This window comes from Cinclus cinclus, chromosome 6, assembly GCF_963662255.1.
Source record: "Cinclus cinclus chromosome 6, bCinCin1.1, whole genome shotgun sequence".
NCBI lineage: Eukaryota > Metazoa > Chordata > Aves > Passeriformes > Cinclidae > Cinclus > Cinclus cinclus.
Window position 1 is genome coordinate 53,211,806 of NC_085051.1, and position 27,481 is coordinate 53,239,286.

Below are 27,481 nucleotides of genomic sequence, written 5' to 3' on the forward strand. Positions count from 1 at the left end.
CTATTCTTCCTCAGTGGAATACAGAATGAGGAATGGAACAGAAAAAGAAAAAAAACCACAAAAACCTTGGGTTCAAGTTTTAAGAAGTGGAACAAGAGTGAAAGAAAGCAATAAAGCAATGAAAAGCCCCACATCACCTCTCATGGGCAGACCAGTGTCCAGCCATGTTCTGATCAACAGATGGCAAACTGAACTGAAACCCCACTGTTTTCCCTTTTTGTTGCTGAGCATGACAGTGTCATCTCTCTGGCCTGTTTGTGTTGCCTTCCTGGTTATGCCCCCTCCCAAACCCTTGTGCACCCACCAGCCTATTTATGAAGAGTAGGGGAGGATGTAGTGTGAGGAACAGAAAGGTCCTGGATGCCGTGCAAATGCTGTTCAGAAGTAACTAAAACTTATTTTCAGAAATACTGATTTGGTCACAATTATAAAACAGAATCATAGTGCAGCTATGAAGAAAATAACCCTATCCCAGTCAAGTCTAGAGCAGTTACAAAGAAAGGTTGCCAATGCTCCCATCTAAGCTGAGAGAGACTGAATGAAATAATTTATCCACTGCTAGCAGGTTGTATGGTTTCCCTTCATTTATAAGCCCAGTGCCACTCTTTGGGTTTAATCAACTTTGTAGTGTATTTTTCTTTTGATTTGACAGCACAACTCACTGTGGCTGTTTTGGGAAGCAGGCAGATGGTGAGTCTACCTCTTCTGATCACTTCAGACAGTATTTGGCTACTGCTTTTGGTTTTTTAACAATTATGAGCAAAATTTGACATGAGCCTACAGAAGAGGTCTCTTGGCAAGACTCCTTGTTTGGTCTTTTGCTGTGGCAGTGAACAACAGAATAATTTTCTTTTAGCAGTGTTAACTGACAGAAGTTTGTGTAAGCTATCATTGCATCCTGGTGCTGAGATGAATAAAACCAGGACATATTTGAAGCTGATTTCTTCCACTTGGACTGTCTGTAGCATTAATGTCTCTGGTGCTGTTGACACTTCACTAATAGGCAGGGGAGTTACAGGCATCAATTTGAAATTGAGGCAATCCCGCTTTTAATACTAATTTTCATGAGCATTCTTCTAAATTCAGAACAGTCTCTTACTTGCATTTTCTTTTTCTTAGAGATTTATTTAATCTGGATTTTACCAAATTGGTAACCAAATGCAGGAAGAGAAGCTCATCAGCAGCTCATCTCCTAGAAGAGTCCAGTTCTTTGAAGCCCAGCAGTTCATCCCACTGACATAAAATCCCAGAGCAGAAGACAGTAAATTGGAGGATTTGGGCTGTTTTGTTTTGGCATATGTGCTTGTTATGTTTCTTGGATTTTGTGGATAAAGTGCAGAGCTATGAGTTTGACATATGTGCAATATTTCTGAGTTGTTGAGTGTCTATAGTCTATCTCAATATAAAAAATGGCATTTGACTTTTTCTGGATTTCACAAAGTTGTTTTAGTGCTCTCCCTCCCTCTTACCCCCACTCCCGAGCTAGTTAAGGTTTTAAAACACACAATCTGAATTACCTGAGGAAGAGCAGTGCAAGCCTTTTAAAATGCTTAAATATGAAGACTTTATCACTAAATCTAGCAAATTACATTTTAGAACAGCTCTCTTACTGTTAAAAAAGCATGCACCTAACTGATTCTTAGATTCTTGAAATAATATTTAGTGACTGTGAAATCTGTATTTTAGTTTTTAATATATTACATTTATTCTGAATTCTATTAATAGTCTGTTTTTGCAGCTGAAACTTGACTTTTGAATGCCAGTATATTATTTTCATTGAAGTTAGTGTATTTCTGCAGGTAGGACTAATCATTTGTATAGAAAGACAGCTTTCAGTTAAAGGAAAGTAATTTTTTAGTATGTCCTTCAGTAAATCCACTGTAAGGTTATTTACTGTCATGGCAAATATTCAGTTATGTAAAGTGTCACATTACTTTAGTTTCAGAAGTGAAGCTTTGGAACAGTCTACTGTATATATTTACTAAAATTGTACAGCAAAATATTTCTCTGTATGTTATGATGCTAAGTGTTTTTTTTTTTTTAAAGTGATTTTCCCCCTCCCTGAAGACCTGGAAATAGGTGAATAGTTTGTGTGCGTGACAGAAGCCATGACTTGGGGCAGTCCTTCTCTTGTGATCTGTGAAATGGGTGACACTGGTTTTATGTTCAACTTCTAGTCCCATGTGCACAGGATTTTTTGTGTTAAATGAGGCAGAACATAGATAAGCAGAAAGTACATCTATAAGATTTTTAAAAACACAGTCCCAGGAGACTTGGATGTTTCAGTTTTGTCTCTAAGATGGGCATGTTCTAGAAGTTACATGGGCTGGAATAGAAGCTTCTACCCCAAAATTAAGTGGTTAATATATATATATATTTTTAAGTTGGCTAGGCAGGCATCTCAATCCATAGAATTTTATTGCATGGTTGGATATTTTCTTTACGCAATCAGGTATGCTGCCTAAGCAATTAAAAATTTTTTTTTTAGGGAATAAGACTGCATGTATCTGTTAGTTTAATAAAGCTCTTTTTAAGCATTTCTTCTAGAAGTATTAACTATGTTCAGTGTAGGCATTGGCATTGCAGTTAATTTATGCCATTGGAAAGGGCCAAACAAAGTACCTGTCATAGTTATGCTTGAGATTGGGCAATTGATTCTATTTTTGGCAGCTAAGTGTATGCAGAAATGCTTTGGTTATTGTTTCAAGTACTCAAATACAAATACTTACACAGTGTGCTCTGTAACGATGCTTTGTTGACTTATTAGAGGTCATTCTATAGGTTGAAGAAAAGAAAGACCTTTCTCGAGCTCAATTTGTTTAAAGAAAGGCACCCACAGTGTATTTGAAAACATTTACAATTGCATGTGTCAATTTTTGGTGTTAAACTGTGTTTCCTTTCTAGTAGTTCTCCTGAAGTGGCAGTTGCATTTAATTTTATGTTTAAAATTACCTTGTTTCGATCAGTTACTCGAAATTAGTTTGACTGGGCATACGTACCAAGACCACTCACATTTCAGAAAAATGTTACAGCAGTTAAGACACATCATACTGAAGGAAGAAAGAATCTTGTAACCTCATAAGACAGTGTTAATTCTTTTCCAAGAAGAGGCATGTACCTCTTTGCCTTGATGGAAGGGGTCCTGCTGGCCACTACTTGTCAGGCTGGAAGTCCTGTCTGCTACCTCTGTGAGTATTTCTGAAAACAAGTAGGTCTTGAAATGTGCACAACTACATGGGTAGATCTGAGGATGTAGCAAGAGTTTCTTGTTAGTGAAGTAACTGACTGACTGTGTTCTCAGCACTTTGTCTGCCTTTTTCCACTTGGGGTGAGCAGAATGTCACATATTTGCAGGTTCAGCCATAGAAATCTGGCTGATTTTAAGGATGGAATATGCCCTTGATACGAATAAGATCAAATTCACCTGCTTTTTAAAATGAGGGGCAAGGAAAAAAAATTGAATATTTAAAATCTCATATATTTCCTTCAGTTGATTACTTCAAATTTCAGTGATTGTGCTAGTCAAAAAAATGCTTTTTATTGCTTCTTAATTTGGTAGAATTTTGACTGTTTGGGATGTGCAGTTGAAAAGGCTGGAATCTCAAAGGCTTGAGGAATATATACTATAATGTGGCAGGTGTACCAAAGGCGGGTGTTGACTGTCAGGAGGAATAGAAATGGGGAAGAAATAACTGGTGTGTGGGATAGACAGGTGATTCAAAAGTAGAATCCAGAAAAGTCCTTTTATTTGCATTGGCCTCTTCTAGCCTTCAATGGATTTGAATTTCCAAATCTTTTTAGTCTTCTGCTGTCAGCAAATTTTGTTGCAAATCATTAGATTTTCACCTAAGGGAAATTTCTTTCTGTTTATCCAGGTATATAGGCTGATACCTCCCACTGATAGCATATTAATGATTATATGGAAGGATTGTATCATTCTGGTGATTTAGGAGAGCACCAGAGGGCTTTATATTTTTTACCATTTTTGCTTAAAACCTCCATTATTCTGTAAGCTTTTAATTTTATTAATGCAGAAATTAAAACATCAATAAACGATGTAGCAAAGCTTATTTGTTAATTCCATATTCCCATGTGTAATTTTCCAGTTGCATATGATTTTCCTGAAGGCTGGAGCCTGATTTGGTACGTCAGGTTTATTCCTAATGACTGACTATTAAATATCTTGTTTATTCATGGTATAGCCTGAGGTTCATTTGCTGCATACTGTTTTCTGGAGAGAGAAAACCTAATTCTTGAAATAAAATATTCAAATGTCCAAACAAACAATCTATTCTCACAAATGACTGAGGTCATACTGTCCTCATTTTCCTCAAACTGCAGGCAAAGGTTGAAAGTGCACACACACACACATATATAGTTATAGCTGTATATGCGTATATAGATAGATATATATATATATATATATGTACATAAACACCTCTGGGAGCCTGTTTTGAAATGCTTAAGGCTCTTGAAATTTCAAGAGTTAGAATTAATAAGTTTGTTTGTTTATTTAGCTGTTCCTTATCTGTTCCTTAACTGATTTCAGCTACTGCTTAAATACTGATGCATCTGCAAGGTCTTAACTACAAGCAAGGAGCACAGTCCCACCTTTCCCAGCCTTAGCCCTTCAGTGGGAGTTTTCTGTGATTTGCTTGCTGTTGCTCTGGGCTCTGACAGTCAAGCAATACCTGTTCCTCTGTGACAGCACTAACTACTTGCCCTGGATGGCTTTTCTCCTCATGGAGAACCTAAGGGCAAGTTACATTTACTGCATAACCAGGTTTTATTTTCAGAGTATGTGTGTCCAGTTTACTCTATGAAGCTGCAGGTTTATGGAAGTGAAAAAATAAATGGCTATGCCAGTAAAAGTCTGTATAGTATATGCATACAATGCTGCCCAAATGAGGGCATTATGGTATTTTCAGCTACCAAATGCTTGGTTTTGTTACCATCATTGAATTTTTGGGTTTTATTTGTGTTTAATATACTCTAAGTTAAATAACCTATGTTGCAAGCAGTCGGACATCCTGTGTATGAATTTTTCTACATATTTTCATAGATTCAGACTTCCTGAGGAGTGTTTTAGAAGGGTTTGAGTGATGGAAGTTGGATGCAGGCAGCTGTTGCTTTTGTAGCCATTGTGCAGATGCGTGCAATCCTGCTGAACCTTGCATTAAATACTTGAGGTCTGGGGGAAATTGCTGTAGCTCTACACATTAATTATTGTTAAAATTGGATCGGAAGCTATTTCCCGGTTTGTTTGCAGAAGTTGGTGATAAATAGTTGGTGCTCTGTTCTGAGCTGTACTGAGTGAATTGTCTATAGCAGAGCCAAGCTTGTGGAGTTTGCCTTGGCAGAGAGGGTGAGTGCTCTGTGGCATCAATATCTTGGGAATTTCCCTCTGTTGAGGGCTGTGTGATGTCGTGCCACATTAAAAATCTCATGCAGTTTTCAGTGTCACTGTTTTTGGAGTCAGAATTGCATATTTTTTGGGTCAAGAAATAAACACATCCACAGCACCATCCTTTTATAAAACATGGAAACAGATTTGCTGTGCCCTAGTGAATTGTTGCATAGGTAAGGCTTGCACAGGGCCCAGAGTTGAAGTTAATGTGCAAAACTGAAGTTTTGACCTCTAGTTTGTGTTTTGTTTAAAAATCACTTCTTATGTTTTCAAAACTATTCTATATTTAAGTTATCTGTGATTCAATAACCACAGAATCATTGTTTACATGCTACTTCATTTTCTAGTGAATTTCACATTAATTTCTTCACACTGCTTGTGTAGAAGAATTTTAAAAATCTCATTTTGTTACATTTATATAATAATTAGCATTTCTTGTGTGCAGTAGATTTCTACAAAATGCAGTGATCAGGTGATTGTGTTAATTTTTTTCCCTGACCACCATCATTTTTTGGCTTACAGTCAAAATTATTTTCTTAAAAGCAGTGAGATGGTTGTGTTTCCTCCTGTCTATTTCCCCTGTCTCCAAGGAATCATGCAAGAATTACATGCATTTTCCTAATTGTATGTGTTAAGATTTGAAGAAACAGAGCTATTTCATCTTTGTTCAGAAGAAATTGTGGTCTTTCATTAGAAGAGAAATTCCTAGGTATTGAAGCCTTAAAGGATGATATTTTGGGAGCTCAGTCTTCTTGGGTCTGAACAAAAAAGATGTGATGTGGCATTTTCCTCAGGCTAATACCTAAATGCATAGACTAATTTTTTTCCTGAAGTTTGTTCATTGAAGTAGTTCCTGCGTGGCCTGGGGAACTTCCTGTATAATGCTGTTATTTCCAGAGATCCCAGAGACTTGGATTAGGAAGCATTTATTGATTTATTATTTCTTCCCTCTTCAGACTGCCTATCTCGGAGAACGTTGGAACTGAATATGCTAAAAAATACAGACAAGAAGAGGAACAAGAGGTGAATGTAGCTGGAAGTCATCAGCTTGTCTATAAACCAGGTAAAAAGGAAATAAAACTAAAAAATGAGTTCCTATTATAAACTGAGATATATCTGTCCTTTTTCTCCCTCTTGTCTTTATCTCCCTCTCTAAACTGAATGTGCTTGTTTGTTTATTGATGTATGTCCATTAGTTTGTTATATATAAAGCACGGTATTAAAAAGTGAACTCTTATTTTCTGGAAACAACAGTGTGTAATGATGTTGCATAGATAAATGTGCATACATCTGGCTTGTTGTATTGATAAATGTAGATATGTGATTAAAATCTGCAAGGAAAAGATACCACTAATTAGATTCGTGCCTTTGTTCTGTTTTCTCATTTTCTATTCATATTTCTCTCTGTACTTGATTGTTGCTTTGAGCTGCCTTTAGAGAGAAATTCGATTGCACTTCTTTTCTAGGAGCTCTGGTAAAAGCACTGTGAGGCTATCTCACTTGTCAGGGCAGCTCAGCTTCAAACTTACTGTGCCTCTTAATTTCCACATTTGTTAATGTAGCTGATTTCCTGAGAAAAGGACATTTATGTTTTATCTGTTCTGTGTGTCATTCGCTTAATACTTTCTGTGTACCTTTGCTGACATACCAAAAACTGACAAATCAAGAAATTTTCTAGAAATTACTGTCCTTCCGTGCATCTACAAATTGTCTGGCCTCTGGAACTCAGCCTGATGAAGCCACCTGTGGGATTTGTCATCAGCTGAGATGCAGTAGGAGCACTTGGCCAGTTCACCATGAGCAGTGCACTTTGTCTGCTGTCTTAACTACAGAATACTGTCTCTTGTTCCCTTGATGTTACATAAAATTTGTGGGAGAGGGAGTACTGAAAGGTGGAAATGGGGGAATAAAGAGACTGGAAGGAGCTTCCAGTGTTGTCATTCAGGAATGACATTTCCCTAGTTCATGTGTGTTACTAGTGAAGGAGAGACAGCAACAAGTTGAGTAAGTTCTCTAGATGCTTTAATACAGTGGTACTCAGTATATACTCAATACTCAATAGAATGGTATTGGTTAATGCAAGGAAATGCCATAGCTCATTCAGTGTCTTTTACCTACTAAATCAGAATCTTGTATAAAATAAACTAGCAGCTTTAGCAGCCCTAGTGGCCTGCCTGACTTTGAATGGGACTGTTCCTTGTGTAAGAGAAACAGGATTATAACTTAGTTTTTTTAGGAAATATTTCTGTGTAGTCATTTTGGTACTTTATTTTATAAATACCTGTTTTCCCTGGGTCTACCCTAAAATATTTGTCCTTGAAATTTTACCTTCTAGTCCTCTCACCTTCCAGTTGTAACCTATTGAAACAGCATCTAGTTAGCAACCAACCATAAAAAAATTACTGAAGTATTGGCATATTACATAATCTCTTCTTGTCAATCCGTTAGATATTTTCTTCAATTCCTTGCCCTCCCCTTCCCCCTGTTCTGTTCTTTGTCTGTCTCATTGTCTGGACTCTCAGTTGCTTCAGGAGATGTTCTGTGCAGTGTTGATGCCTGCCTGCTCTCATCAGTGCTCTGCTCCCAGCAGTGTGTGATCCAGTGGCAGACTCCAAGCAAACTGGATAGTGACAGGACTGGAACATTCCTACGGCATTTTGAGACTTAGCTGCCAAATCCCACCTATATGTAGAAGAACATAAAAATTTCAGAAAATCCTGGTTCTTACTGCTCTTAACTTTGACTTACAGACTCAGAAATACTGTGTTAGGCTAGTAGAATAAAAAAGCTCAGTGAGTGAGCATAAGAATTGTACTGTTAATTTTATAGCTTATGAATGTTGTTTTACATTTGAGACTGCTTTTCCCTAGTGTAGTATGCTTATCATTCCGATTTCAAGAGCTTTGAGATGTGTTTGTAACTATCAGATGTATTGTTCTGAAAGTCTGTTTTCCTCAAGAACATGGGAACTGTCATTAAATAATGAAGGATTTATCTAGACCAGGACCTATGAGTTGAGCTGTGTTGGATACAAATGTAGTCAAGAAATAGCCTTCACAACATGGAAATAAGAAACTTATTTTTTTCTGGGGGTTCTGAATTGGTACATTGGTTTTGTAGCTTCTTTCTCTCAGACTTGCTGTTCTAACTATAGGCAGTATTTTCCTTGCAAATTGATAGCCTGTTTTAAATCTTGCAGTTACTGAACTGCTTGTATTTGCACTGCTTGTGTCTTGTTAATTGTTAAAATTCTATTGAGTTTAAATCTTGTGCTTTCCTATTTATTTGAAAGAGCATGTGCTTTTATACTGAGAACAAACAGAAATGAAGCCTGATCTGCTTGTGTTGGGGAAACAGATCATCAGGGAACTGCATTTAGAGTTGTGGCTTCTGCAGAGCATGGTAGAAATGATACTGCTGTGCAAAGGAAGTTTAAATGATTAAAGCAGAAAATTCTTTGCCGTAACTGTTATCCAAATTGAGTAGAGCATTGGCAGTTCTTCCCTGTCCCGCCGGGTTTGTTTCACATTTGGTACTGGCTCTTCCAGACTTCACACACTTTTGATTCAGTGAAGTCATGAGGTGTTGTGCAGAGGAAAACCTTCCAGGGCTGGGTGTACAGGACGCATACCACTTTACTCATCTTGTAGAAATTTTTATTTTTTTTCCCAAATTTGGGAATTCTGAGCTGTACAGACGAGAGCTTTGCACTTCAGATAACTTCTAAAATACTTAGTTCTCTCTCTCTCTTTTTTTTTTTTTTTTTTTTTTTTTCCTTGAGGGACACATAGAATTATTTTCATGAAGCTTTGTGGATGGCAACATTTTTTTTTTGTTTAATTTTCTGTCTTCATGATTTTTACACCATTAAATTGATAGGTTCTGGAGATCTTATGGGTCCCACCTGAAGTAATTGTTCTCAGAGAACAAGAAATTTAGACATTGCTTCTGATATATATGAAACTGAATTTTTATCTACCAAACGTATTTTTTTCAGAGCAGATGCCAGGAAAATTAATCATAGCACAAAACTGATCCTCACCCCAAAACCTTTTGTATATATGATATGTGCAAGTTGAAGAGGATTGCAGTAGGCAAGTCTTATCAGTCAAGTATTTTCTTAGGAATTCTGTGAATTAAGCTCATCAAGGATCTGTCAGCAGCAACTTCATGCACTTGGTGTTCGACTGAGGTAGCACCATGTTCTGGGAAGTCCTTTGCCTTTTTGGCTCAGTGTAGGAGCCAGTTGTTACCTGTGGCTTTCCTCTCCTATGAGCTTCCTTGTAAACTTTAATCAAATTAAACTTTAATCACTTTTTGTGTTTGTAGGTCAGCAGAAGAATAATCAGTGAATTAATAAACATCTGATTAGATTAATCTAACTAGTACTTCCAACTATGTTTTGTTTTAAGCATCTCAGTTTAATTGCTTAGTGGCAGATAGCAGGACACAGCTGTACAATCTTTTCTCCCAGAACTGGTCAATATAAAAATCTAATCTTATGTTAAAGGATCTCTTCAAATTTCAGGAAACAGGTACCAGAGGGAGGTACATCTGGGAGGGAGTACATCTGTTATATGGGCTGTAATAACTGAAATACTGAAAAATTCCCCTTTCCATGGACACTGGACTGTTTTAGTCATTGACATCTCTACGGGACTTTCATAATAATTGAAAGGGAAGTGAGCAGGGAAATTCATCTTTCCCGTAAGAGAGATTTCTGTTTGTTTTTTGCACGGACTTTGAATAGAGAAATTAATGTTATTTGTTCTGGACTGATATTAATGCTTCTAATACACTGAAATATTTTGCTTGTCGTAAACCAGTGTAGTGGGTAGTTACCTGCCTCTTCAGTTCACTGTTTTCAGGTTGGAAGCATCCTGCATTCTGTGTCAGAATCCAAGGTGCAGGTTAGAGCAGAATGCCTTACAAAGGTGTGTACTGGTTGGGTCACTTGCCCTGGTCCTAATAATGTTTTTCAGGAAGTGTATGCAATTGAAAAAGCAAAAGTTTGTCTCTTCCTTGCTGATCATTCTGTAGACCTGTAGCTGAATTTTTAATGTGTCTGTTTTGGCAGGAAAGACCAGTTTTTCTGAAGACCAGTTCTCATTGGGGTATTTATTACATATTAGGTATGAAAAATCAGAAAGAAAAACCCCAAGCAAATCTAAATATTTAAAGGTAATTACACTGTATGGTATAGAGTCCACAGTTGAATGATTATTTAAATCAGTAGAGTAACCTTTCATTGGGGGGTGTACATTCAAATGTTCTCTTCTGCAGCAGGTCTTCATGGTTCAGAACAACTTTCACGTTTAAAAAATAAAGGTGAAAGCTGTAAGGTCTTTTAAGATAGTTTTTCGAGTTCCTCATCTCAATTTAGTTCTATTTTTTACTAAGGATCATAATGGATCTCAGATGGACTTTGTCCTCAGTTTGTTCGTGTGGGGCATTTTCAGTGCTGGTTGGGTCATGTCAGTGTTCATCTCAAGTTGCCAGTTTGCTGAGGTCCATAACTCTTCTGTCTCTGCTGACAGGAGTCTGTCTCACAGCTGTTGTGGTATTAGTTCCCCAAGCAAGGTCAGTAATGCTTCTTTCATTTTAAGCACAGCAGAGATGTCTTGAAGAGAAAAAACCCGAACCATAACAGTATTTAGTACTTGCAGCATCTGCTAAATGGTTGTATGACTGTCAGTTCTCAAACTCTGTGTGGTGATTGTGGCTAATGCTGGATCACCATTTACTTCTGGTATAACTTTTTTCCAGACTCCTGTGCATAGGAGAGAGTAAGATGTTGCTGTCCTAGAAATATTATGTAAAAAGCAGTATTAAAAAAAAAAAGTTTCATCAGTGAAAAAAGTGATACATGCAAAATTAATTAAATTGTTTTTCAGCAGGTAGGTGAATACTGGTGGCTGTTTCTTTGCTTCTGGTTTGTTCCATTGTGTTTTTAAAATAAAGCTCTGAATTGAATTTTAGGCTCATGATTTCTTACTAATACACCGGGGTTTGTACTGAATTACAAAGGGTTATTTTATAAATCCTACCTCTTGATTTTTTTGTGCTTCCCTCCTTATTTATAAGCACTATTAAAATTTGCTTTCTTCTTTTAACATTTTCACTTTCTGAAATTACAGTTGTTTCTTTGAAAACCTGATAGAGGTGGGAAGGTTCTGTTGCTTTAGCAGGAATCTGCTGATAGGAGGATCTGTTCCCTAGCAGCTTGAGGTTTCTTCCAGCATTGGTCAAATTGCACACAGCTATGGATGTCTCAGCTGTGACATGTTTGTGCCAGAGGGAAGCCAGTCAGCCTTTGTGCAGTGTTGCTGTGGCAGAATGCTGTATGTATGAGGTTTTTTTTGGGAATATATTTAGAAACTTGACCAAAAGTATTTTTAAAAGGACATTTAATATTTTAAAGAGGTGCTGCTGTCAAGTTCTGGTTTTGTTTGTGTTCAGTGGTGCTAAGTAGAACCTTGTGCGGTGACCACCTTTCACTGTTGCGTTACAGAATCCAGGTAAAAGAATTTTTCCTGTTGAAGGATGTGGTTTTAGGAGAACTCTGTCCTTTAGTGCCTTATAAAACTGTCATAGGCAGCTGTCCAGCTTTTGGGGCTATTTTTAGTATTAGAATAACTTAATTTGTATTCCTTCACACTTGGAGACAATTTGATAGTGGTGGAATGCACTGAGGTGTGGTGGGGAGCTGAGATGCTGTTCTGCCTGATTCTGCTTCACTGCTGTGTGAGGTTGTTACAACTTTGCCAAAGAAAGGGAGCTGTAACTGCAGTCAAGTATTTAGGCTGTACCCTTTATTTTAAAGTAATTATTGCCTTTGTAAAAAGAATAATAGAATTCTGTCTCACCATTCTATTTTTTAGAGAAATAATGACATAAAAATAAGTATAGGGTTTTATTGCCTGTGTGTAAGTGTCCATTTGGCCATACCTGGTGAAACTGATTTGAAATGGAAAGCATTTCCATTTTTTATTTCATTATGATGTGGGTATTTTAGTTTAATTGTTTAGTTGTAACTTGCAAAATTGTTTTTTACCTAAGTCTTGTCCAGGTTTTCCCCTTTTGCCCCTCCAGACCTGTTCTTTTGTTTTCATGGTCAAACTGACTGCAGGCCTCTAAGCAGAAACTTAGGCTGGCACTGAAAGATTTTTGTCAAGTTACCCAGTCAGTGCTGATGGGGATTAGCTTCTACCAAGAGGCTGCAGAATGTAGAATCACATTGGAAAGTCATCATGATGCTTAGCAGATTTTAATGGCCAAGTGGTAGAAAAATAATGGTCTTCCTGTCAAATTGTGGGTTATTTTGTACTGTGGTTCCAGTGGACTTTAAGGGAAACAATACATGTACATGAATAAGGTGTATTTTTGTTTCAGTATTGTAAAAAATTAAAAATTATTGCGTATACAGGTAGAATTGACAGCTGTAATGCAAACTGCAAAAATCCAGTTTTTTTAAATTAAGAGAAAAGCATAGAGAGTTGTATATGTCCTTTCCACTGATGGTGGCTTACACATGCAAGAAGTGTTTTTTTAGGAGTTGCTTCCAGTAAAATAGCAATTGCATAAACACAGAAAATCTCTTCAATCTGCTAATACTAAAAAATACTAATTGTATTAATACTTAAAGTGTGCAATTCAACTTTTAGAGATACTAGGTTTCCAGATACTGTTGTCAATACCCCCTGTTGGTGTTTCTCTTTCTCTGTTCAAATAAATGACTCTGGGTTATTTTTATGTCTAGATTCTTCATTGTCTCAGAGTGAATCAAGTGATTCAACTTTTGTACCAATACGGAAGTGTAAAAATTTGGATATGCCTACAGCCAAACACAGGGAAAAGGTGATGTCAATGTATTTTCTCTCATGAAATAAAGCTGAAAACAATGTTTTGTTGTGGCTTTGGGGTGGTTTTTTTGTTTGTTTGTTTCTGTTATTGACCTTTTTTTAAAAGGAAACTTCCTTCTTTAAACACTGTACAAAATTTTCGGGTTTTTTACCAAACCATTGCATACAATTTGTTTAGAGGGAAAACATTGGTGTTACACTTTCTGTTTATAGGTATTTATGTAAAATACATACATGAATGTGTGCCCATGTTCTTTTCTGTGATCTTCTAATGTGCTTTAGGATTCCAGTTATCTCCAGATGCCTACAAGGTGATAAAAAAGACAGCACAGTGTTTTACAGAGGTTTGCTTTGTGGCTTGGAAGCTGTTGATATTTCAAATCTGTTTGAAACCTGTTTTGAATTGTTTTGTAGACTTACGAGTTTTCTTGGAAAATTATTTTCAGATAGTGTCTCTGATACAAAACAATTCAGTTGTGATTGTAGAAGGAGCGACTGGCAGTGGAAAGAGCACACAGATTCCACAATATATTTTGGATTATTGCATGAGCCATTCTTTGCCTTGCAACATTGCTGTTACCCAGCCTCGGAAAATCAGTGCCAGCAGCCTTGCCAGGTGGATTAGCAAGGAGCGATCATGGACACTCGGTGAATTTGTAGGATACCAGGTATGAGAAGACTGCAAATTGTATTTTAAAATGCATTGAAAAATACTGTATATTCTTTCTTGATTACTTTTAAGCATATCTAGCCTACTGAAGGAATGTTAGAGAATCTGCTTTTAAAGTGGAATTGGTGGTTTTTATCTGTCTCCTGCTAAATGTTTGTAATGAAATCAGCTTGTAAATGTGACCAACTATAAATCCTGGTGGCACTCCAACAGAAACTACTTGTCTGCATCAGACACGTCTGCATTATTAATCACTGAAATTGTTGCAGGCAAACTACGTTCTGTCATTTTTCCTTTAAACTCCTTAAGTAATATACTTTTTCTGTTTGACTGTACTACATTTGCTTGTCAGCTCTGTCAAAACTTCAATGCATTTATGACCAGGTGCTTTTGTGAGCAATCTGTTGCTACTTTTTAATATGTGAAAAACTCAAACTTGTTTTTCCTCTTAAATCTGTCTCCTCCTTTTGCTTTTTTCAACTCACCTTCAAGCTCAGTTCTGTTTCTCTGTTCATAAACTTGATGCCACATTCCTCTTGTGACACAGGTCCTGGTGCTTTGATGAGCTCCTTGTCAGTACCCACACCAAGCTGCTGTGATGGTGGTTTCATTGTTAGTTAGACCACAGCTGTCTCTGTATGAGCTGCTCTGGTTCTTCAGGCCACGGGGTTCACACTGGTATTCACAGTGGGAGGGAAGTTCATGGAGATTTGTCTGTTCCTAGAATCCTTTGTTGGCAGGAATATTTCCTGTGTTGTTTTTCCTCTCTACTTAGTCCTATTTCTTGTTGTTTCTTCCATGTAGGGTAATATGTATATATTTGCTAGCGTGCATTTAGAAGTTTCTGTTTGTTCATAGGTCTGCAGCTTCAGGTTACTTTCTAGTATGAGACATGTGGTGCTGTTCATGTTTGTTAGGTGTTCTTTGTCACTCTTAAATCTGATTTTGTAGCGTTTTCAGGTCTGGAGGTATTTGATTTTTAACTGAGAGTGACAGAGTTGTTCATAGCATGGGCTGTTACGTGTCAGTCTTCTGCTTCATCTGTTACCTGCTTTCTTCTGTGCCACATCATAAACATGACAGCAACAACCAAAACACCAGTGTTATCAACATTATTCTCATGCTAAATCCTGAAAACAGCACTGTACCAGCTACTAAGAAGAAATTAAATCTGTCAGCCAAAACCAAGACAGTTATCTATGTTGTTTGTTTCAAAGCAGTTTATATATATAAAGCTTTTGATGTGTTTTTTTTATACCTTGAATTAATTAGTCATAAAATTGCTAAATAGATTAGGCTAGTGAGTCTCAAAGACTTAAAATGATACTGTGCTTCCAGACTGTCTTCAGGACAGTCTCTGTGGATGTGCTGTGCTTATTTCACCAGCACTTGTGTGAGCTGAGCAGAAACAGAGGGAAATGGTGGAGTGCAGGTATGCCTGCTCTAGACTGATCTCTAAGCTGCACATGAAAAGATGGTCACAGCTCTGCCTGCCTGGAGAGGTTCCACCTGAGATAGCTAAAATTGCACAAGTATGTTAGAAATCAAAAATATGTTTCATGTAGGGCTGTTGCAGGAGAAAGTTGCCTGGTCCTAGTGATAACTTAAACCTCTTTCTTTTTCCTGTCCTGTGAGCAGACTGCATTTTGGCACAGTGTTTTTCTTGCTCTTTTTATCAGTGGAAAGGATGGTGTATGTATGTACCTTTAGAAGTCTTTGAAGAATTCTCAGTCTGAAGTCCCCCAGCAAGGAATTTTGTTACTTCATAAAACTTCAGAGGTTTTTTTTTTTTTTCCTTTTCATTTCTCCCAAAGTAAAAACAGGTAATTGATTCTGTTGAGAACACTTCTCACTTCTGTATGGAGACTTGTCCAAGTTTGAGTAAATAACTTTGAAGGATTTACACTGTTTTTAATTTTGGAGTTCTTCTACATGCATGCTTCTGTAATGACAATGAATGTGTTTCCAGATAGTATGTATTTTTCTTACTGTTGCTAGTTAAGTTTAGAGAACGTTTCGACAAAGGAGACGAGGTTGCTGTATATGACAACTGGAGTTCTTCTTCAGAAAATAATTTTTGCCAAGAGCCTAACTCAGTTCACGCACATTTTCATTGATGAAGTAAGTTTAATTTTCATATTAATCAAGCCTTCTCTTTTGTCTCTTTTCACACAAGAAAAGAGAAATGCAGACATATACTTTAAAAAATGTTTTATGTAAGTTGTGTAAGGTATGACTTGATGAAATAGGTTTGTCAGCATTCCTTTGAGCAACAAGTTTAGAACTGAGGGTGTAGGGAGGCTTTTTGTTAACTTGTAATATAGGTGCCTTGAAATGTTTTTTTAAATCCATCTTGTGGGAGGCAGCTACTTTTCATTCACTTGGATGTTACAGTCTTTATTCTTCAAGGGTGTACTGAAAAATACCTCTGTGAAACTTCCATCTCCTGGTTGTGGGTACAGTTCACTTATATGGATTAATTATTGTTGCACACCTAGGCTCAAAAGGTGTGTGCTTTCTTCTGTGAAAATGTATTGTTATTCCAAGTTACAAAAAAAAAGCATTAAATTGAGTAGGAAAGTAAGAGATTGTCAAAAAGAAGAGGATGAATTCATGGAAATTTAATTGTGGATAATGTCTTCCAGGTGCATGAGCGTACGGAAGAAATTGATTTCTTGCTCTTGGTGATCCGTAAACTGTTGTGTACAAATTCACAGTCTGTAAAGGTGGGTTCAAATTGAATTCTGCTATTTTTTCTTTCAAGAAAATTTTTGCATGTCTTTTACCTACGAAGGCCCTATTTTCAAGAATTTGCCACGACTTACTGTGTTCTTTCTTTCTACTAAAATATTATTTAGTTTGCCACTCCTCATAAGTAAGCAAGCTAAGGGGCATTCCTTTCCTGGCTGCTGTGATGTGTTCTGAGAGACTTATTTTTTTTTTTCCTCTCATGTTAAAATGCATTAGTTTCTAAAGCCTGCTTAAGGCTAAAAAATGCACGATGGATATTTGACTAGAATTACGTCTTGGGTATTGAGGGCAGTGCTTATCCTTGGTTAAAATGATAGCATTAACTCCTGGAAATGCTGAGCCTTTTTCTTTAAGTGGGACCACATATTTGAAGAAATAGCAAAAGACCAGAAATGCTGTACTGTAGTTTCTGGGCAGAGCTGGTAGTAAAATGTGGCTGAGATTTTTCTCTGCATGTTAGGCAATTCTGCTTTGTACTAAAGCAGAGTTTATATTTAGCATGATGTGTTTAGTCTTTGGGGTCTCAAAGTAATAACTCTTAAAATGTTAGAAATTAAATACAAGTGATTGCATTAGTCTAACTCAGTATCTTTCTGTGAAGCTATTTGGGACTGCAGATACTTTGTGAGACCGCATGTCTCTTAAGTGCTTCGAGTTAGTAATTTAATGTGAATTTTTCAAATTCAAAATGGAGTCTAGGTTGGCTGTTTTTGTTGCCATTGGAAAGGAATATGTGTTCTTATGGGCAATCCATCGCATTGATTCAAACTTGGTCTTTAGGTCTTCCAAACATGGCTGTGCACTTCACATCTTTCACTTTTTATCACCTTTTCATGCTGATTTAGATTTTAGAGAAAACTCTTGTCTTTAAATTCAGAGGCAGTAATGTGAAACTATTCAGCCTTTTTTAGCACTTGGCTCTGCCTACTGAGAAGAGCACAAATTTGATCAAACTGAGTTTTTGAGAAGTTTGCCCTTTATTCTGATTATCGGGTTGGTTTCAATGGCAGGAATCCCTACAGGCCCTGTCGTCTTTTCTGTTAGAAAACATTTTTCTGTTAGAGGTTCCTGACAAATTTTTTCATTCTCCTCTGTAGTTCCATTTTAGTCTCTTGAAATTGTCCCTTGAAAATTTTATCCCCTTTGTATCATTCTCTGCAGTTGTTTCTGCAGATGACAATTTTTTGATACTGAAACCTGAGAGACACCTATATTTGAGAGAGTGGAGGGATGTCCCTTTGAATTTTTTAAATGTTGAAGAAGGGGGAGCTCTTGCTCTCACTTGCAGGCTTTGGGCAGAGTGGAATGGGCTATTCAGCTTGAATATACTAAAGCCAATGTCTCCTACTTCATCCCTTTTCAGCCCCTTCTGAAAAACTGTACAGGAAGGGAGCTCTGATGTGGCAAATGGATTTAGAAAATGTAAGGTTCTTCTCCCATCCTCCCTGGATTCATGGAACAGAAGGTTTCAAGGATCCCTATTTAAGAGAGGAAACAAAACATTTTTAACTCAGGGTGGTATGAAATGCATGTGAGCTGTTTATTTCCTTGTTTGGAAGTTGCAGACCTCAGATGTAGCAGGTAGTTCAACACTGCATCAACTAACAGGAGTTAGTTGTGTGATTCTGATGCAGTGAAGACAAGGTCTACCTGCTGAACTATCTAACTTAAATTATGTTGGATTTTCTGGCAGATGGCTGCTGCAGATTATTATTTTTAGATCACAGAGAAGAAGCTGGATTATTCTGAGGTTGATCTTGCTGGGATAAGGGTGTTGAAAGAAAACCTGAGACTTAGAGTGGCTCTGTTGGGTCAAACCAAACAGTGCAGTTTCCATAGTGACTAGTAACAGTTCTTGGTATCACCTAGAGGGTCTTTGGACATATCTGTGTTGTACAAGTGGATTTGGACTGCTTGATCTTGAACTGTCTTCTCTGATTACCCTCTGTTCTGATGTGTTCATCTGCCATGTTGTTGATATGTGCTTGTTGAATTTTTGCTTTAGGAATACATAAAACTGTTGGTTCAGTTTTGTGACCCTTCAGGCACCCTGTTAAAAATCTGTCATTTCCTTCCATTTGGAAGGATTCCACGCAGATTAGAGTCCAGATTGTCTAGAAGGTATAGTTAAGTATTCCTTGCCTGTAACTGCAGATTTAGATTGGATTTTGTTTCAGTAGGCTCCAGAGAAGGCTGCCTTTAGCCTATTGCCCTGGTGTAGTTAACTCACTCTCTGTTGGGCCATGAGGCAGTCTATGCTGGAACGGGACAGATTGATATACTTGCAGAATTACATCCTTTCACATTTCACCTTTCCAGGATCATGTTGGAAAACTTCATGGTTTAGCCTGCCCTCTCCATGTGTTCCTTGTGTCTTTACATGTGCTTTGGAGCTAATCACAGTGGTACAATGCCTACTTCATTAGTTTGCCTTCCTGTTGTTTTGTAAGGGAGATGCTTTTGTGTTTTACAGCATTTCTGGTTTGGGTGGTGAGATCTTTATCAAGAGTACTGTATGTTTTTGGTTGAATTTTCACCATGATATCTGCCCTAGAGATTCTAGCCTGAGCCATTCTCTTACAGGTGCTTGCCTCTCTGCACGTGCTGGTTGGCGTATCTTAAGCATTTAGTTTGATTTGCTTAAATGTACTTAAGTTATATACCTGTAGTAATCAGAATTATTTCATTTAACATGAAGAGGAGGTGGAAAGTCCCATGTAGCAGGACAGTTTATGTTAAAATTAATGCTTTACATTTACTGTATGTTTTTTAACAGATAATATTGATGTCTGCTTCCATCAACACTAAAGAATTGGCTGATTACTTTGCACTTCCAGTTCATAATGGTGTGAATCCAGTCTGTGTATTTAAGGTGGAAGGCAGACCTTTTGCAATTGAAGAATTTTATCTTGATGATTTGAAGGACATTTTTGATATCCAGGTATTGTGAATATAATTTAATTTCTTTGGACATAATAAGAAATTGGAGTTATCAATGGAAAAATGTAATAAAATGGCATATAACCACTTTTATCTTGCAATTCTAGGTAAGAATTAATAGATGATGATAAAACAGGAGTCTTCTTATGAGCATACTAGTCTCCTTCATGAAACAGAAATGTTTCAATAGTATGAGGAATTTTGATAGTTGCATTCAAGATGAGCAGTGTAAAAGTGTGTGGAAAGTAACATAAATAGAAATGTCTTTGAATATAGCTGACAAAATCAGGGAATATTTCTTGGGTTGGTTTGTGTTGTTCTGTATCAAAGGCAGAGAAATGAAGAGAAAGCAAGCATTTCTTATTAGAACTTTGATGTTACCAAGTTGGCTTCTCTATCAGCTGAGGCTCTCCTATTTTTCTTTCCTATTTCCTTTTTTTTTTTTTTTCCCCAGTGGTGGCAGAGATGTTATGCAGTAGTTTTGAACCTATTTCTGTTGTAAGCATGTCAGCCACCATGGCTAATGTGTAATTATGAGTAATGAAAACGTGTTAGAATAACTGATGCCTCTCAGATCTCTGTTGAGCTGTGCTGGAGAGATGCTTCTCTGATGCCTAAGGAGGGTAGGTGCTGGCTGAAGATACGTTTGCTTTATCAGTCAAGCTTTATGAGCTGCACAGAATGTATTTTGTATATTTTGCTTTTAGAGCTCCTGACATTATAGCAAGTATCTCTGTAGATATCAGATAATGAGGGAATGAATGTAAATACGAGTTAATCTCTTTTCTGTGGTTTTATAATAGGAGTTTGTTTTACATTTGAAAAACAGCTGTGTAGGAATTCACTTGAGTGAACTCTTTCAGTATTACATGGTTCAAGGCAAAATAAACAGGTTAAAGCAGAGTACAACAAATGCACTCAGGACTGTATTATGATACCCAGTCTAAAAATAACTGGGATGTGGGTGTAATTACTGGTTAGCTTTGATAATTCAAAACACTATTAGAATGTTTTTACAAGGAAGAAGATGGGGGATGCACTTAAAGAGTAGCAGTGGGGAAGCACACTGTTGTTATTTGGCTTTCATCCATCAATTCTGCAGAAAATGAAAGAGAGAAATAAAATAGGAAGCCCAGAAGAAAATAATGGCTTATGCTGTACACAGCTCAGGCATTGGTTATGCCTCAACACAGGCAAGATAAAATAAAAGGCTGTCAACAGTAGAAGTTTTAATGCAAAAATTCTTATAGCAGTTGGCCATCAGTATTTCTGCATTAGTATGGCAGTTCAGACAGATAATATGGAGGAGATTATGTAAGACATGGGGCTTTGTAAAAGATTTTTGATGATGATAACAAAAAGATAAGCAGGAAATTGAGTAAGAAGTTTACTTCAGTCAAGTTGGATTTGTCATAGCTGCACTTGGAGCTGAATGACAACTTGCACACCTTTCAGCTCGGGGATCACGAACAAAGGAACTGCTTTCAGTGCTTAGCCCTTTTCATACTTTTTTATTTTCTCAGTGTATTTTATTTAAAGTTTTCATCTGATTCTTTATCTTGTGTTGTCCTATCTATAGTCATTCTGCTTTTCAACAAGATGGGGCAATTTTGTTTGTCCGGTATGTTTCTTGTGACTTAGGGCAACAATAGAAGCACGTAAGTGCTCTTGATTTTCCTTTTTTTTTTATATATATCTATATTAAAAAAGGATGAAATTGAATTCTAAAGCACTGATTCTTGGTCTTGATCTTGTTCCTTATGGTGCTGTGTGCAAAGATTTTCTGTGACTACTAGTTACAATTTAAAAATTAAAATGTGCAAGGTCTAAGATGGTTTGTGTAACATCCTAATAAAATGAAAGTGGAATGTGAGTATTAAGACAGTTAATGAGTTAATGCTGCCATATGGAGGCTGAGGCACATCTTTCATCATGCTAAAATCTAAATCAGTTAGATAACTGCCTGAGGTACAAGCTTCAGGCTTTAATTATTGATGTTTTATTTTCACCTATAAAAGCCTGTAAAATTTATGTAAAGGAACACAGCATTTAAAAGTAAATGCAGTCATTGCTCTTTAGCTAAACAGAATTTTTCTAAGCTTACTTTTGATTTTATAATTAATATCTGTAAAACTACATTGCATAAATCTTCTATAATTTCTTAAAGCATCTTAGTCAAAATCAGTTTAGTCCTTTGTTATTGTCTCTTGGCTGTGAAGTGTGAATCTTTGTCCCTTTTCAAAACATCTTAAAATAATTGGATGTTACTAGATGAATGTAGAATTCTTTTATTAATCCTACAGAGCTCTTGGCTTTAATATATCACTCATTTCTGCATGTGGTAATGCTTTAAAACTGTGCTTGAAAATAAAATTTTTAGGGGTAGTTTTCACTTGAATAATTTGTCAGTTCATTGATGTTGTTGTGATTTGGAAAATGAATAAAAATGCCAGTCATAATTTTTTTTTTCTGTGCCTGTTTGCAGTAAACACTCTGCTGTGGCTAGACAGACATCTAGCTGAATCAAAGATAAAGCTTTCTGCTTGAATTACTTCATTTGTAGGAAAGAATAAAAATAAGGGAGAAAGAAGGAAGAAATATTTTTCAGTGTAGCACTGGCTTACCTTTGCCCAGATATTGGTCATTTATAGGTGTACTGCTTAATTTGTGAGCATAGGTTTGGCAAAAGTTTATTTTTCTTTTGGCATAATGGGCTTGCTAAACATGTTGTTCTGGATGTTTAACAGAATTGTGATTTTGTCATACCAGCAACCTCTAAGCCCCAAGGAAACACAGGTTTCATGAAAAATGCATGAAGGCTCTATCTGTAGGCAATTTTAAAGCTGGTTGTGTAAATGCATGCCTTTTGTCCTGGATAGTGTTAGAGATATGAAATGCAAATTTAAGAAATGAAGCGAAGTGCAAAAATGCAACTAATTTTTGGCTTACAAAGGTAAAAAATCTTTCATGTGCATGGAACTAGAGTCAGAGTCCTGATAGAATGTAGTGAGCTGCTGTCAAAAGCTGCTCTGAGGTTGTATTATTTCAGTCAGGTCTGACTGGGATTTGATTTGCTGTTTGTCACATTGTTGCCTTTTATTAGAAGTGATGTGGAAGCCTTGTCCTGTTACAGAACGCTAAAGGTACGATCAGTAGCAAAATTGAAAAGACAAATTTGACAGTTATTTAATCAGGGATAATATAAAACAAAAAAATCTTAACGTATGAGCAGCCCAGAAGAAGTAACTTGCTTAAATTTTTCTCATATATTGGGGCAAAAATCACTTTGAAGAAAACAGTCAAGTATTTTTAGGTTTCTCATGGGCTGATCAAGTTGAGGACTGAGGTTGCAGTAGCAAATGCTGACCTAAATTAGTGTTTCAGATCAGTACTAGGAGCTGTGTTTTTGTGATTGTTACGAGCTCCTTTATAATGGGAAACTGGTAGAAAATTTATCGATTTCATTTTAATAGTTTAGATAGTTAAGTTGTCTGTGATTTTAGCTCTCCGAAACACTTGGTTCAGTAAAGTTTGCACTAGTGAGGAGAAACTCTGAGAATGAAAGGTGAGCAATGATCAAAAGCCATTTTTGCTGCAAGACAAAAATGTATAATACTGTATAACTTTTTCATAGCAGCTCTAATTCATTAAGCATAAAACTGAAAAGTGATAAAGTTACTGTCTTTGCTCTGAAGACTTGATGGTTTGCCTTCTTAGATACTGAAGCCTTGAATTTGTACAGAATGCTGGAAAGCAGCGTAGACAGAATCACCATGGTTCTGTTGAGTACAGCAGAACAGTCATTTTTTACAGTGTGTGACCAGAACCACAAGACCCATTAAATGCAAAAACATTTTAAAGGAGGAAGAGGTACATGGTTTCTCTCTACAGGCAGGTAGAGAGATCTGTGTAGTAGCACTCTACCTTCCTTACACAAATTCCTCCTTGTCATCCTGTTCCCATGGGTTCTGATCAGTCCCATGTGCTTGACACTTCAGGATAAGGAGCATGTCCTGTAAATTAATGGAGGGTGGCCTGCTGATTAAGTAGGTAAATAGCAGAAGTATTTCATCAGCATTAAGGCTGTAGGATGCATGAAGAAAAAAGCCTATTTAGAAGGTAATGAGTGCATCAGATGAAGTTACTTCTGTACTGGATCAGTTTTAATTGCAAGCACTTGACAAATTGAAGTACATATGTGAACTACAGTCTTTTAGCCAGTTATACTGTGTTACCCTCATTACCTTCTTCTCCAAACAGCTTCATCCTCAGAGCCTTGGGGAACCAGTGATAAAACGGAAAATGTATGAGGCAGCAGTGTCTCTGATTCAGTCATTTGATGAGTTTGAAAAGAGGAGCAGTAGGTAAGATGCAGTTCAATATCTGGAATCAGTGGCTCTTGGGGAAATGAGAAGCTAATTAAACAACAGCAGCAGTCCATAGTTAGTGGAAACTTAATTTTTGCTTGCATCTGTGCCTTTATTTTACATATTTGATTTGTACCCAGTGTTCCTAAAGTGCACTTCATGCCTTGAAGCAGGAGTGACTATTCAAGGCAGCCATGTCATATGGAAAATATATTCTTTGCTGTAGACCAGAGCTGAGGAATATTTGTATAAAGAATGAAACCAGAGCTACTATTTTATATTGTAGCGTAGAACATATATTATTTAATGGAAAAAAGGATGAAAATGAAGCATGAATTTTCACTGGCTGTTTAATACCTTAATGTCATGTGAAATAAGTAAATACTGGATTTTGCTGCTCTGTGTTTTGTAAATTGATGTTTAGTATCTGGAAATTTTAATAGAATTGCTTCTACAACTTTTGTCCGACAAGGAGTGTGTATTAAGTAACCTAATTCTGATTATTTTTCATTGTGGAATGAGAATGTTTCTGTTTTATTTCATAGTTTTGAAGAAAAAATGTAAACCTAAAGCTCTGGTTCAAGTGTTTATATATTGCATTTTTCAGAAAGTGTAGTTGCAAATAATGGCTGAAATTTCATTTCTTCAGGAAATTTAAATAATGCATGTTGCAAAAAGTGTGCACTTCTGCTTCCTCAAGTAAAATAACTTGGGGTAATGAAGTGGACTGAGACTGTAAAACTAATGAAGTTGTGTTTTCTTGTTAGGGAGGAAAAGAACTTGAGTGATACATTGGAACGTGGCAGTGTGCTCGTTTTTTTACCAGGTGAGTATATGTCCTAATAGCTTTCTTCTTTCTTATTTATCATCTAATGAGCTTTCTTCTGGCACTTCTTCCTGGGATTTATTAAACACATACCTAAATGAGGTTCACTTGTCTCTTTGTGTGTTTTTCTTGGTTTAATTGTGGCAATAATTGGAAAAGCTGTGAGTCAAAAATTAAGATGTTACGTATTTTGAAAATAATAAGATTAATTCTGTAGTGAATCTACAGAAATGCAGTTGCTCAATTTTTAGTGCCATCATGAATTATTGTATGAAGCTCCTAGAATTCTTCTAGAGATGTTTCCTTTTCTGCATATAGTGTGGTCTTCATTTAGATTGTTGTAAAAGTTCAAATTTGCATTTTTCTTTCCATGTACATTGGTTGTTGTATTGGCATGCTCAAAAGCACCTGTGATGACATAGGAATTATGGGTCAGAAAACTGGCTATACATGTAGTCTTCTGTAAAGAATAAAACCTAAGTTGCCTTGCACAGCAATTATTCTAGGCTTTTGTTTTAACTGCCATTCTTACCTGAACTCATGAACTTCATTTTAGAGGCAGTTTAACTAGACTGTACAGTAGTTTTCCTGCATGTCATATATGTGTTACCTGGTGGTTTCAAGTAATCTTTTACTTCATGAGCTGAGTATTTGTTAGTTGAAAACTTTAAAAATAATCTGGTTGCGTTCAAGTGGAGAGTCACCTTGAAGTTCAGAAGAGCTGTTCCTTGGACATAGTAAAGTCTGTGGGCTTCTAGCTCTGTAAAATGTTTATGGATGTCACGTCCCTGCTGTGTTGAGCCCTGGAGTAGGCATTCCAGGGCTAGGGCTGGAAGCACAGCACACCAGCTCAAAGATGCACTGCACTTGCAGAGCAGCTTTCCTTGGAGAGTGTTCCCCACTAGCTGAAAGGCATTAGAGCTGTCTTTCTTGGAATAACCTTCACTGTAAAGTTAGTAGGTAGAAAGAATTACTTCATTGTGTCAATGTAAGGCCCATTCCACTTTGTGATTAATAAGGTAGGGATATTGGTGTTCAGTGTGTTTTCAGACTTCCTCAGCCCCTCTGAGGCTTCATTTCAGTCTGAAATTACTCCTTAGCACTTTGAAATCCTAAATCTTTCATTTTGAGAATTTTCATTTCTTTATCTTTCATTTGTTTTTTTTTCTTGTTTGTTTGTTTAAATACATTTAGTAAATTTGTGGAAACCAGTGTGGTAATGCTTTCTAAATGAGCTGGTACACTCAGGTTTGTGTTCTATTTGTTCAGTGTTTGACCTTGTCTGGTTTTAAACTGGATACTCAAGACTGATCCTGAACACAGGATTAGCAAACACCCCTTGAAATTTTCCACACAAATGTTTTTATACAGAGCTGGAGAAAAGGGGAGGCAAGCCCTCAGTTTACAAGACAGCAGCTGAGACAGAGCTTGGGGTTATTTTTACACATTTAACATCCACATTTAGGATGTTGACTTGAGATGCTTAGATTTTTTTGAGTGACAGTGATTACATAGCATTTTGAACATTAAAAATAACACTCCCGCTGATTTGTCAAGTTGAGTATGCAGCAGCAGCCAGAAAGAGCAGTGCTGTGGATGCTGTTAAGTGATTTTTGCCCACTGTCTTCATGGAACTCAGTGATGGGGCAGAATAAGATTCCCAAAGGAGCTGCAGGTGTCTCAAGTAGGATGCCATGTTTTCCCCTTGTAATTGCCTGTCTTGTTCACTGCTTAATTCTTTTGGTAATGCTACCAAGTCTGATTTTTTTATAGATAAATATTCTTCAGTACTTAACTCTCCTTTGGTTCCAGAACTTGTCTCTCTGTAGGTAACAGGTTATACAAAATGCCCTGTTAAACTGTAAATTTTCTTAATGTATATGCATTAATATGTTCCAAGTGATTTAATTTTATCTGTTCTACTTGTGTTGATCTCTATTTTGTCTGTTCCATGTTTTCTTTTGCTCTTCTCCTTTCTCCTTTGCCCTGCTCTCCTTACTGTCCTTGTATGTTTGCCAGACAGGTTGTGTTACTAGTTCCCATTTCATTGCAACACTTTTTGTTTGCTGGTGGGATCCTTGTGTTCTGAAGGTGTCATGGTCAATCAGCTCCTTCATTTCTAAAACTGGTCAGCAGATACTGCCTGCTGTGTCTAGACTAATTATTAATTACAGTTAACAGTGATGATGCAGAGTCTGCGCTGCCAAACATGAATCAAACTTATTTTAGTTGTTTCTAATTGTAGAAACAACCTCCAGGGAAGTCCAGTGTTGGACAGGTTTTTGAAAATGGGGCTTTTGGAATTGAAGTCTCAATAAGAAGTAAACTAAGCTTGTTAGAAAGGTTTGTCTGTGAAGGCATTCAGGAAGAGAAAAAATCCCTTAGTCATAAGATTTCCCCTGGCAGAGGTGAAATGCTTCACAGAATGCCCAGAAAATGGGCACTGGAATGGCCAAAGGTGAGATGGCTAAGACAGAAATAACTATTTTTTTCCCTTGGCCCTGCTCTTTGAAAGAACTTGTTTTGGCTGGAATACCTAATTTTAGCCTAAACCAGACAGATATTCGGCATGTACTGAGCACTGTCAGTTGTAAGAAACTGAAACAAGGACTGATAATGGGATATTGTCAGATGGCCTTTATATCTTAATTAAGTGTG

At 36.9% G+C, this 27,481-nt stretch overlaps 1 protein-coding gene across 1 annotated transcript in view; it reads left to right on the top strand.

Annotated features, from left to right (window-relative positions):
• The window catches only part of TDRD9 (tudor domain containing 9), a 66,355-nt gene that overhangs the window by 11,324 nt on the left and 27,550 nt on the right, over positions 1 to 27,481 (top strand). The window contains exons 2-9 of the mRNA XM_062494758.1: positions 6,364 to 6,470; positions 13,167 to 13,264; positions 13,716 to 13,937; positions 15,938 to 16,060; positions 16,585 to 16,665; positions 19,467 to 19,631; positions 23,891 to 23,994; positions 24,765 to 24,823. Of these exons, the coding sequence (XP_062350742.1) occupies positions 6,364 to 6,470; positions 13,167 to 13,264; positions 13,716 to 13,937; positions 15,938 to 16,060; positions 16,585 to 16,665; positions 19,467 to 19,631; positions 23,891 to 23,994; positions 24,765 to 24,823 (959 nt within the window). The remainder of the gene's footprint in view (positions 1 to 6,363; positions 6,471 to 13,166; positions 13,265 to 13,715; positions 13,938 to 15,937; positions 16,061 to 16,584; positions 16,666 to 19,466; positions 19,632 to 23,890; positions 23,995 to 24,764; positions 24,824 to 27,481) is intronic.